Source organism: Macrobrachium nipponense, chromosome 28 (genome assembly GCF_015104395.2).
Source record: "Macrobrachium nipponense isolate FS-2020 chromosome 28, ASM1510439v2, whole genome shotgun sequence".
In the NCBI taxonomy this organism is placed as follows: Eukaryota; Metazoa; Arthropoda; class Malacostraca; order Decapoda; family Palaemonidae; genus Macrobrachium; species Macrobrachium nipponense.
Genome location: NC_087217.1, coordinates 29122652 through 29135716, shown reverse-complemented (window position 1 = coordinate 29135716; position 13065 = coordinate 29122652). Strand labels below are relative to the sequence as shown.

Genomic DNA, 13065 nt, shown 5'->3' with positions numbered 1-13065 from the left:
CTTCTGTAAGTCTCGCCGTCAAATACAAACACCAGTTACACCACCCATGTTCTGTATACAACGTTCTCTGTCTTCTAAATAGTCCTCCCCATAAAAACTTCTCAGAATAATACAAAATCTGGTAGTTCGTCAATTCACAAGTGACGCCCTCTCACTCGCTGCCTTTTCAGACTTCTGTGAACTCTTGTACACATTATATATGTTTTGCATTTATATTTCTGCCTGTTTGGTCTCTTCATAGAAATTTTATAATCCTTTATTCATTTAGTCTCATTATTCTCATCACACTTTTTTGGTGTAACAAGTGATATCTTCCAATCGATCGTTTTTCTGTATGATACTATAGTCATTAACTCGTTAAATCATAACTGAATATCCGTAGGTACTAGGTAAATAAATATTTGTATGTACATATAAATATTCACATACAGTGTAAGAACTGGAACATATAAGTTCAGAGTTGACTGTTACGTGTTTCCTAGGCTTTGATAAATGAGAGGTCAAAGGTCAAGCTATGCTGGAAGTTGTAAAACTCTTGATAATCACTCCCGACTTACTGGTAATTATCCAAGACTTAAATTTATGTTCCAAGTTCATAATGGCTATTCTCTCTCGCTCTCTCTCACCTGATTCACCTTGTAGCCTACGCTTTCATTTGATGAAAATAATCCTCAAAAGAATCTATTGTTTTTCTCAACTATGAACATTCCTCTCTCTCTCTCTCTCTCTCTCTCTCTCTCTCTCTCTCTCTCTCTCTCTCTCTCTCTCTCTCTCTCTCTCTCTCTCTCTCTCTCTCTTTCGTAGCTGATTCACCTTGGACTGTTTCATTTCATAAAAATAATCCCTAAAGATTATAGTTTTTGTCAACTATGAACATCTCTCTCTCTCTCTCTCTCTCTCTCTCTCTCTCTCTCTCTCTCTCTCTCTCTCTCTCTCTCTCTCTCTCTCAGGACTAATAATAATAATAGGAAGAAGAAGAAGAGGCGCCTGACAGCGTCAACAAAGAACAGCTGACAGATAAATACGACTGATAGATCTTCTTATCTGCCGTAAGACAGCGATGTTGTTGTGTAATCGGTGCTCCCCTTAGTGCGTAATTTAAGCTTATTATAGGTGAGTCTTCCATTATTCGACAAGATTTTCGTATTTTTATAATTAACCAATAACTACGAAATATTAAGGAAAAGAATGTAGGTAGGTACTATGACTCGCTCTGAGCTTAGTCTGGGTGGACTACGATTACGGAGAATTGGGTCAGTTGGTGTCGAATATTTTGAAGGTTTAATGTATATTTATTATGAATTTAATTAATATTAAATCATTTAGACTTATGCTCTCATCATATTTCTCCCAGAACGCCTTGTTTTCCGACCGTCAGGGAGCCCCTAATCTTGGCCTATACCGTGGGCTAGTCGATGTCGAATATTTGAGTGGCTAAGGCCTCATTTAGACGATTTTTAAATAATTTAAATGATACTAAAGCATTTAGGCCTAAACTCTTATCATTTTCCACCTTAGAATTTAATTTTTTTTCCCTTTTTTGAAACCATTGACCGAGGCTTACCACAGGTCAGTCGATGTTGAATACTTGAGTGGCTTAGGGCTTATTTAGCCAATTTTTTAAAGTAATAATTTAAATAGTAATAAAAAGGCATTTAGAGCTAAAATCTTATCATATTCCACCTCAGAATTCTATTTTTCCCTTTTTTTTGTAACCATTAACCTAGGCTTAGCATAGGCCAGTCGATGTCAGATATTTTAGAGGCTTACGATTCATTTAGAGTAATGTTTTTATAATTTCAGAGAGAATAAAGCATTTAGGCTTACGATTATATATCGTATTTTCCCTCAGAATTAATTTTTTGCAACGATTAGCCTAACCTACGCCTACCGTAGGTTAGCTGTGAGGTATTTTGAATCGGTCTAAAGTCATAATTCAGGCTTAATGTCTGTAAGTCAAGCCTACAAGCAGTAGGTTATGATAAGAGTTCAGGTACAACTGAACAACGCAGCCGCAGCCTGGTTCTCACCAGTTGCCAACTAGAATAGGAATAATGCTGTTACAACATCTGTCGCTCATGTTTTGTGGTCAGTCCCTACATTTTTACTTCATGCTTATTTAACTGCTGTTTCTTTACATTGTTCATGTTGATATCTTTTGTTCACATTTATGATATTTATGTACTTTTTTTTGTTTTATATTGACCCCCATGGGGCTGGCACTAAACACAGACCCCATTTTGCTCTTAAAGTGGTAGTTACTGAAGAAGGGGGGTGCCTTAGGCTATATAGTCTTCAGTGTTACCGGTGTTGGTACCAAATAAGGTTTCTGGTCAACAGCTTTATTGCTTCTAAAGCCTATAAATGGTCTGTCTGATTGATGATAAAATAGAAATTCATTGCTTATAAAGCACATGGGGTGAGATGTATACTAAGCCCATTCAATGTTGCAAGGACCCGCAAAACTTTTAGGCCTATGCTGAATCACAATTGAATTGTATTGACACTGGCACAGTAGCTTGCGAAGTCAATTTTAGTATAATGTTATGCCTTCACATTCGCACCTTGATGTGATTTCAGTCAGCTAGGAAACATTGCAGTACATATATGAAAATGTTATGCATTATATATACCAACATGTCCTGGAAACGAGGGTAATGTACAATATTAGCTCTACTCTGCTTTCGTGAAAGACTACTCTAGACTATGCTTTTAACAACAATATTCTTGACTTAGTTTCTGATTTAAATACAGGGTGACTATTCTTGACTTGATTTATGATTTAAACACAGTAGCCCTTGCAACAAGTGTAGGGTAGCCTACACTTTAGCGCTGAATGACCTCATAGGTCCCAGCGCTTGGCTTTTGGCCTAAATTCTATATTCCTGTTCTTCAGACTGGGACAATCTGTACTGTGAATCATCTCTAATTTTAATTTATAATATAGGTATATTTTTCAGGTTGGACAATATGTCTGAAGAAAGTTGGTCAGATACTTTAGGATGGGCCTTTGGCCAAGCTTCAGCTTTGGCCATGATGTTTGGAGGAGTGGCGCCATATATTCCCCAGTACCTAGATATAAAGCGTTCTGAAAATACCGAAGGGTTCTCCCTTTATGTGTGCCTGGTCCTCTTAATTGCGAACACACTGCGAATCTTGTTTTGGTAAGCACTAACATATTTTTTTAAATATAAATACATGCCTGAGCAGTTAAGCTCTAATACATTTGTCCAGGATATGTTGTGGTGGTTGATTTGAGTTGTTCACTTTTTTGTATTCTGATTCATTGCTTTTATTTCAGGTTTGGTCATTGGTTTGAACTACCATTACTTTTCCAAAGCATCATTATGAATATAACAATGTTTATGCTTATAAAACTTTGTGTAGCGATCAAGAATAGAGGCCAAATTGTTCATAATAAAGAACATGTTTTTACAGGTGAGTGTGAATGAGAATATGCTGTGCTGTATCTTTCAGTGTCCTTATATTTTGCTGCTGTAGAGAATGTGCAATTTTATAAGACTGAAATAATATGCTTGGGTGTAATTTTTGCAATTCATATTTTTATGTAAAATTTAATAATCTAATTCCATTGTAAGACATTTCATTTAGACCATGGTGTGCAAGGGGTATATCCGCACCACTTAATTTAAGAGCTGGATTTCGAATTCTGTCCCTGCTTGGGGGTAACTGGGCACCTTTTTAACCCTGTATTTCAGGCTTCCAGAGATCTATATCATCACACTGTTTGTCAGCCATCCCATAGATATTCCCATCTGATGTATAACTGTTGCAAGATATATATCCTTTATATACCATTGTCGTCTTGAAATGTTTCCTTAACAGAAGATTAATGTTATATTACACACACCCTGGCTAATTCACAAACCCCAAAAATTGTTGCTGTATGTGACACAAAGCCCCACATGTTCCTACTCATTTGAACTCTAATGTAAAAATATTTTTTCTTACAGATTTTGACTATGACTATTTCTGGGAATGGACTGATGTTCAGTCCTATATAGAATTCATGCTGACATTCACTACTTTTGGATGTCTACTCATGTTCATTTTTATTGATACGTCCATATTTGTGGAGACTGTAGGATTCATATCAGTCTTGACAGAGGCCTTACTAGCTGTTCCGCAGTTTTATAAGAATTTTATATCGAAGTCAACATTTGGCATGAGGTAAGCAATTCATGGCTTTTGGTAATTGTTTAAAGACCATAGAGTATTATTAGTTCCTTTTAATATTTGCTTCTTTTATGTGGTAAAAACTCAGATGTTAATCTGGTATCTGTTTAATGTTTGTTTTTTTGACAAGTTAATTTTGTCTTTATTCCCTAAAAGAAATACCAAAGTAATTACGAGAAAAGCATATACGTAATAGAAAAGAGTGGGGGATGATTTTGCAGATAGCATTCGTAACTGAAGCCAGATCTATGAGAGCTTAGTTGTTACAGCAAGTGTTATAGTTAAACTTAAGAACATTCTGAGGCTGTAAAAATCCATCAAGGTTGAGTAGAAGCTCCCCTCTTGAAATTTATGCCTCTATCTCTCCCAAAATATTATTCATTATCAGTCACAAAGGTCACCATGTTGACAAAGTTTGGTAGAATTACACTCGTATCTTCTTGCATTATCCTGCTGGCCAACAGATAAGCCCAACCCAAAACATAACGACCTACCTAGTGACCGACTTGTCATTTTTTCCAGCCGCAAGATGGTGTTGATGTGGCTAATGGGTGACACCTTCAAGACAATCTATTTCTGGCAGCGTTCAGCTCCTCTCCAGTTCTTTGTGTGTGGTTGCCTTCAAATAGGTATAGATATTGCTGTGCTATTCCAGTGTTTGCTGTACAGAAAAAAAAAGTCGCATCTAATAAACTGAGGGACTGAATTTATTGTGTGGTTATTAGGAACAGTAATTTTATTAATTTATCTTCAAGAATTTTGTCATAATAATAGTGTAAGTCTTATCAAAGTTATAAGACAGTTTCTCCTATACATTTTCAACCGAAGAAGCATGTTCATGTGTGCTGTTGTAACAATCCTTGCCATTCATAATGACTTTTTGCACAATTATGGTAGATCTTGTTTTAGAGCAATGGGGCTAATTGTTTCTTATTTTTATATGATGCCATGTCTAGCACTTGGGGATTACAATGCTGCTAGATTTAAGATTTTCTGGGAGGCTGATTATTTTAGACGAGTGTTTTTAAAAGTTTTTGTAGCTCTACCATGATTCTTTTTTCTTCAGAGAAGTTAATTGTTACCTTCCCTTCTAAAAAGAAGTTCCTTTTCTTTGATAGTGCCATGGTCTTGACTGGTGCTGTACTGTTTCTGATGCTTCCTGGCCAGAATTATGTTGCAACTTGCAACCTTGGAAATTATTTGATAGGATTTTTTCAGATTTTTTTTATAAACATATTACACAGTATATTCCAAATATCACCTACGCACAAAAGATATTGTAGAATTGCAAGTTGAATTTTATCGTTATTTAAATATAACATTTTAAATAAGATGACCGTTGCATATACAGGTGTTTGGAGTGAATTGATAATTAGAATTTTGTTGGCAACTACATACCGGCTTCCAGGGTACTTCATGGTGTTTTGTGAATGTTCAATTTCACAAGTTGGTGCAATAAGTAACTACAGAGAGAACAGCTTACTAGGTTTGTTCCTTCTTTCCAAGAGATTTCTTATACCATGCAGTTTTCAGTGCTTTGTACTTGATCTCAATTTTACACTTGAACAACCATTCTTTTTCAATGTAAGCATTTTTGCACGGTGAAATAACTCATTATAAAGTTCTCCATGGCTGTATATTTCAAAACGTCTTTTAAAAATGCTGGTTTGCCCTCAGGAAGGCTGTTTAAAACCAAAGAAAAGCTCACAGGGTGTTAGGCAATATTTCTTCCCAAAATGTGATCCATAACAGGTCTCGTCAGATACATGCATAACTTATTTGCTTTAGGTAAGTAAAATATGTTATCATATAAAGCCACTTCATTTTGATCACTTGCAGGAATTATTTTAATAAAATGTTAAACATTCTGGAGAAGACTGTTTTCCAGGAAGGAAACAGTTCATGGTAAACTGTATATATAAATATATATAGTATTGGTTGCTTTCAGTAGATTATTTTATGTGAAGTAAATTTGATACTTTTTTAAGGTGCTGGTTTTTTTTTATAAAAAAGGATACAAATTATAGGTTGTTTTTGCATTAATATAATCAGTGAAGGTTGCAATGTTTTTATAGAAAGTTAATGATTGCAGTAGACCCTTGACATTTGTGAGGAATTCATTCACATCACAACAAAATTGCTCATGTTCCCTGTAATGCAATTAGTGGTTTTTTTTTCTGTATAGTTTTGAAAATTTATGGGCTATTTTGTGTGGTTTTCATACACACATATATCTTTTCTTTGTGTGTTCAATGAAAATTGTAAGAAATCATTAGTGGCACAGTATTTATTTGATATTTTTTTATACAAAATACAATGAAACTGAAATAGCCGATTTTGCTTTCATTAGCCGTCAGGTAAACAGAAGCTCATCTTGCAGACTTACTTACTGCTGAAATGGTGTAAAAGTTTTGCTTCATTATAAAACATTTTCAGTTCCTTCACTGGCAGGTCATTTCAGTTGACTTGGCTCTTTCATTGGGTGATTGTAAGTAAGGATTAAGTAATAACTTTAAAAGTTGGAAAGAATTGAAGTTGTTTGGTAAATTGTAGACTTTACAACTAGATATTCTTAACACATATCTATTTAATATTCTAAAGTGATACAAAACTGTAATATATACAATGGTGCTTTATATGTAATGCTACAAATTTTGATTGATTGTGTTTTGTATTTTCTCAAATAGTCTTTTAGAACATCAGGTACAATATACTGTAGTAGTTTATATCTCTTTTGAACAAATATATGTTATTTTTAAACATTAACCTGAATTTGCTTTGTATTTTACATTGAATTGCATACATTGTGAACATCATGTAGAAAAACCTTACACATGCATTCTCCAAGCACAGTAATCTCTCATTTACTTACAATGTGCCTCAGACTGTACCTATTTCAGTCTGAATGAGTGTATGTGCTTAGCCACACTACTGTAACTGCAAATATAAGCACACTTTGTGTGGACAGATGTGCAGAGACAAGCTCAAACTGTCTGGATGGGATCACACAAAGTATCTTTGTTCAGCCATTCAAATTAGCCAAACACATGCATTAAAAACAGAACCTGTAGAAAATGTAAATAACTGAGGAACTGCACTTACACTGTGCACTGCCATTCAGTTTTTCTGGTTGTAGTGGTCATTATGTCATTATTGTATTGTTGCTGGCACATACACAGCATTCATTATGCATATATATGTACATACACATTATACATATTACCTTCAAATTTCTTGCATTTGGTGACAAGTTCCTTGATTGTGAATATATACTTTGGGTTGGTAGGCTAATGTTACAAGGTCATGAGTGAGACATTTTGCTTGCAGAAGTGTTGTATTTCTTGGTTGTTTCCTATTAAATGTAAACCTATTATAGAATTATAAAAAGATAATGTTTTCAATTCTTATTTCTTGTGATTCTATGACATTTTTTCAGTCTGTGTAAGTATGCATGGGCTAGCTGTGGTTGCTATTCCTATGACTGTACTTTGGACATAATTGCACACCCTTTGGACCTAAATGTGTCGATAAATGAAGTGTTACTGCACTATTATCAAGGGAAAATTACATTGATCACTTTTATTGTAGATAGCTTACTGTGATTAATATCGTCTTTATTTTGGTTCTCCGAGAGGTAATTTCTTCTTTTTCTTGTAAGTAATATCTTGTGCTAAATTTTAGTGACATGACAAACATTGCTGGCATAGAATATTCAAATGAAGAAATCTTCAAAATGCCATGTGATTTTTTAAGTGTCAAAAGTTAGCAAGAAAGTACTACTTTACAATGTTGTTGATAAAACCCATACTGAAAAATATCTTTTGCTTTTTATATTAGTGTTTAGATTTTGACATTTCAAGACATGTTGGATATCACTGATGTCATATGCATTGACTTGAGAAAATGGTGATATATATTTGAATGATTAAGAACACCCTGCTTATTAACTTAATCTCTGTAAAATTATGAGTGAAAATAACCAAATACAATCAGTTCTTTTAGATTCTAATGAGAGTATAGTTGGCATCCATTTTTCAACTTCTGAGATTCCGCTGATGACTGTGGTTGTGATCGATAGATATTATGTCATTAATGATTCCGTCAAAAATTGGAAAAAGAGCGTCATAACAAAATTTGAGTGTGGCATGTAATGGAGACTGATATATATTACGATTTATGGCAAATTTTAAGAAAGAGTGACAAACCATTATTCTGCTAGCCAGTCAAGTATGTTTTACATTTTTTAATGCATTTTGTGGTATCATTTGGACTTTCATATCATTGAAAAGACAATTTATCATATTTTTACACTTGGCAAATGGAAATCGCATATCACTTCCCTCCAATTTATTGTGAAATTTTTATTAAACTAAGTTATCAGTGTACCTAAGTCATTGATTTTTGCTTTTTATTTTTTGGCATTTCTAAACATAGCACGATAAAGTTCAACTCTATCGATAGCTTTAAAATTATACCAAATTCATTAATGTAGCCTGGAATATAATGTTACTCAGTGATCGAAGAAAATTATTGCTAAGCATTTTTGCTTAGTCAGTGAAGGGTGGGTGAGTGTCCTGGCACAGATAGGTTTTGACCTACTCTAAATCCTCAAAGGATTAAGATGGAACAACCTAGTGTGCTTTTATGTATTTTCAGGATTATTTGCAGATAATTTGGATTTAATGAAAAAATATATATGTGAGTAGGATAATCCACTATGGCCTGGTAATTCTTTCTCCATTTATGAGTGAAGTTAGATATAGTATCAAAGCATTGTTAGTCAGCATCCATTAATGATTCCTTTTGTATCCCACTTGATTTGTACAATAATGAAAAATTACTGCCATATACCATGATGAAGCCCATGTCTGTGTTCAGTGTGCCTGAAGAGGCCGTAGAATGATCTACAAATCCTTACATGTCCACCTTCGGTGCTTTTTTTCTTCATGCTTCATGATGTAAAAACTATTCAACCACATTCAAGTAAAATTTCTACTGTTAAGTCTCATGAGTTAGATGATTATATGTCTTATTTAATGTGTATATCATCACCATTGTGTATAAAGGAGACTGAAGTCATTCAGCTCTCAAGTCCATGTGAGAAACTTCTATTGACTGCGTATGAACAAACTCCACAACCGACAGTGTGTGCGATGTTGCAACACTTTAGTATATTTTATAAAGTTGTAAGTGAAAATTTAGGGTTTGCCAAACTGGAGATATTTAAAAGTTATAATCACTATGTGATGTGAAGCCAGACCTATGTTGCCTCAGTGAAGTGTTGTCACTTTACATTATGCCGTAGCAATGCGTGGTCACTGCATTGCATATTTATTCAGTGGAGATAAGCAATCCAAAGAGCAACCTTTCGATTGCTCAGTTGTGGCTATTCCTTTCCCTCATTTTCAAGGTTTTGAATGCTTCCCCTTTTTACATTTTTCTTGATACCTCATATTTTTCCATTTTTTTATGAGGATGGATAGGATATCTGTGGTGTATATTTGTTAGCACTCATATTTTTTAAGAAAAATGTTTTGACAGCTACGCTGATTCCCAGGTTCCTTTAACCTTTCATCTGCAGATGATAGGTCTTTGTTTATATTACAGTGTCTATTCTCACCAGAATAAATTTCCTTTCCACCTTTTGATGACTTATTAATGCTAAGTTTGCTTTCTTTGAGGTTCATAAGAAGTTCTTTTCATGTACATATCAGGTGCTGATCATTTTTATCAGTAACCCCTTCATTATGGAATTAAATTATTATTGATTTTCATTTTTAATTTAGCTCTGAGACTATGGCATCTGGTCTTTCCCCTTGCATGGGTACTAGGGACATGGGAGGTCAGATGAGCTTAAACAAGTCATTGTGCTAACTGCCAACACCCATAGGTATCAAACAATTCTCTGGGGTGCTAGCCACAGTCCAGCAGATTCTCCCATTGCAGTGGTTTCTCATTTCAGTGATTGTATATAATGGGGGAACTTGTAGCATCTCACATTTTCCATGTTTGCGCAGGAACCAATAGTGGTAGTAAAAATAAAGTGGCTATGTTTGTCACCTGGCAGCCATAGATAAGCACCTTTGTTTATATGGGAATAATGGAGGAAAAGGCTCTATATTTCGTTGTCCCAACTGATAATACAAATTAAATCTACGCTGGAAGTATGATTGATCTTCAGTAGCATTTTTTTTTAATCATTTACATTAGGGTGGGCCTAGGGCACATAGGCAGCTGTCCTAAAGCCATATCCACAGAAATATGGCAAATTCCCATCAAATGTAACATGAAATGGTAAAATGATTTATGAAATGGGTAGTGAAAAGTGTAATTCTCTGTTAATTGCAGTAAGTGCTGTTCTTGAAGATAAAAGCATGTGGTAGAAAATTTCAGCTGATAGGCGCATTTGCTGGTGCCAAGACATCACAGGATTCTACAAGAAACCACCTGTGTGACATCATCAGACTTTCATTATGTGTAGTATTATCACAGACACACACACAAAACCCCTTAGATCTGTGACATGTGAGTGAGGAACTTATTGCCAGCTAAGGAGTGATATTCACACTGAAAAACCAGTTTGGTTAAGTTCAGGTGCCTGGAGTTTTTTAGTAATGTTATGGTGTAATACAGTATTAGTTTTATTTTTTATTTCCTATTGCTTGTAAAACTAACATAGCAGCAGTTGTACCAATGGATAGTTTCCTGCAAATGTCTTGCTTTAAAAACATAATTGCAAATTTGTTTTTTTTTTTATAATGTATTTCTCAAATATCATTTGTAAATTTACAAATGGGACAACTATTTATCTTGGTCAAGTTTTTCTGAACTCAGTACCTTTGATAATTCAGTGCAGGAATTTTAATAGTACTTGTGAAATTAAATTGAAAGTTTATGTACATCAAAAAATTTATGTACACTTAACAATAGAGAGCTTGTAATTTAGCTAGCTGAAAGGAATGTTCATCTCTCCAATATTGAAGGGAGAAGGTGGTTATAGTCAGGATTAGTGGCTTTGTGTCAAAAGTAAGATGACTGAACAAATTTGGGTCTTACATGAGTTTCTGAACAAATCCTTTTAAACATGGTTCTTGTTGCCTTAGTTCTTTTTATGTAGTGTAATTTGCTATGTGGGACTGAAGTAATCGTTTGTTATTTATGGATTTCATTTGTTAATGACATGTCATGATGTTCCTCTTTACCAAGCTTCCAGGTTAGTTCTTATTAGACAGGTTAGCTTTTAGTTCTGTAGTTTTAAATCTAGTCAAGTAACAAGTGCTTTGCTTACATACAAAAGGTCCTCGGATTTATCATGAACTGGTGTGCTCCTTTTTAACTGGGCTGTTGTAGTCGATTTATAACAAAGAATCGTTTAGTTATACACAACATTGTACTCTCACATCTTTGGTTTTATATACAATTGTGCTATTTGCTAAAATCAGTCCTCATCTTACCTTAAGTTGCAAGATCATATGCAAGAATCCTCTGCAGTTACCTTTCTGCATTACTTTTATAGTGAATTTCTGTCACTATAGTGCACTTTCTGGTTGTTAGATTTTTCGGGCATTTAATTTTGAATTTACATTGGCTTAAGGTGTGCAATAAGGAACACATTTTTAAGGTGTTCAATTTTAGTGCACTCATAAATGTACATATGGCAAGATTAAAAACCATTGCCTTGCAACAACTCAAAGCTTCAAGGCGTGTTATAAAGGCACATTGTGCCCTGTGGTCTTACTTTTGTGTTATTGCAGACAATTTTATTTATTCAGTTGGCCTTTATTTTCCCCATTGTGATCCAAAGACCCTGGTCATACTTTTTTTTTTTCACATTTTTTCCCTTTACAGGGTTACACAAATTTTTCATTTTCATTCAAAATCCCATCTATTCTGGATTTTTCCTACTGGTCTACTTCCTATAACATCCATCTCTGGTATTGAAACTGCATGTCAAATTCCACAAAAAGTAAGTACGACAGTCTTATTACCCAAGAGAGCACCTGAATGCCTTTAAATGAAGTCTCAGGCCATAATAAGGCAATGGTTTATCTATGATACATTACATTTTAAAACATTACTTTTAAAAGTTGTAATATTATTAGGAACTTAGTTCAAATCTCCTGACTTGACAAGGCATACTAGGTTAGCTCTATGCACAAATTAGCCTGTTGTCTCGGAAGGTGCTTGTCTCAGTAAATTATATGATGCCTGCAGGCCCCACATTCCCTTGTGTGCATCTTTTTGTTTTTTCTGTCACTTACTTGATCTCTGCCAGGTAAGATTTTATCATCTGGTGTCCAGTTTACAGAACAAACCTTCACCTCCCAACACAAATTAATCTTTACTAGTACAATGAAGGCTCTGTTAGGAATGTTATGATTTATCATGGCTTTGAAAACTTATGCTTTACTTGCCTCTTCACGCAGAGATGTAAAGTCTTGCCATAAGACAAACTGTCTATTAACAGGTAATGGTAACTAATTGTAAGTCAATAAAAAGAAGCTTCACTTACTTCTGAAAAACAATGGGATTATTTATTTGTAATATACTGATTTAGGAAGTACATTACTGTGTAACGAGTTGTGAAATTTTCTGCCTGTGTTGTTAATTTTAGCCATGAATATAATAATAGTGTGATACTGAAGTGCCTGTAAATAGTAAAGTGCCTGTATATTTTTATGAAATATGTCCCCTGTTATAGCATACAATCCTTTTCCAGTTAACGCTGCACCATATTAGCACTCCACCTTTACTGTTTGGTTTCCTTCTTTCATGTAACTTGGTTTTATAATAAAAAGACTGAATAACCTCTCGTTTATCCTTTACCACTGCATACCAGTGACAGAGGTCCTTATCACTGGTGTGGGA

At 34.5% G+C, this 13065-nt stretch overlaps 1 protein-coding gene across 1 annotated transcript; it reads left to right on the top strand.

The window, feature by feature from the left end:
- The first annotated feature begins 977 nt into the window (after positions 1-977).
- LOC135201631 (solute carrier family 66 member 2-like) lies at positions 978-13005 on the top strand. The gene is made up of 5 exons (XM_064230700.1): positions 978-1113; positions 2961-3164; positions 3302-3438; positions 3975-4191; positions 4720-13005. The coding sequence occupies exons 2-5, from the start codon at positions 2971-2973 to the stop codon at positions 4892-4894; spliced, it is 723 nt and encodes a 240-aa protein (XP_064086770.1). The 5' UTR covers positions 978-1113; positions 2961-2970; the 3' UTR covers positions 4895-13005.
- Positions 13006-13065: the final 60 nt, after the last annotated feature.

Coding starts and splice junctions, on each gene's coding strand:
- LOC135201631 (XM_064230700.1), top strand. CDS start 2,971: ATGTCTGAAGAAAGTTGGTCAGATACTTTAGGATGGGCCTTTGGCCAA. Junction 3,165..3,301: donor ACACTGCGAATCTTGTTTTG/GTAAGCACTAAC, acceptor CTTTTATTTCAG/GTTTGGTCATTGGTTTGAAC. Junction 3,439..3,974: donor TAAAGAACATGTTTTTACAG/GTGAGTGTGAAT, acceptor TTTTTCTTACAG/ATTTTGACTATGACTATTTC.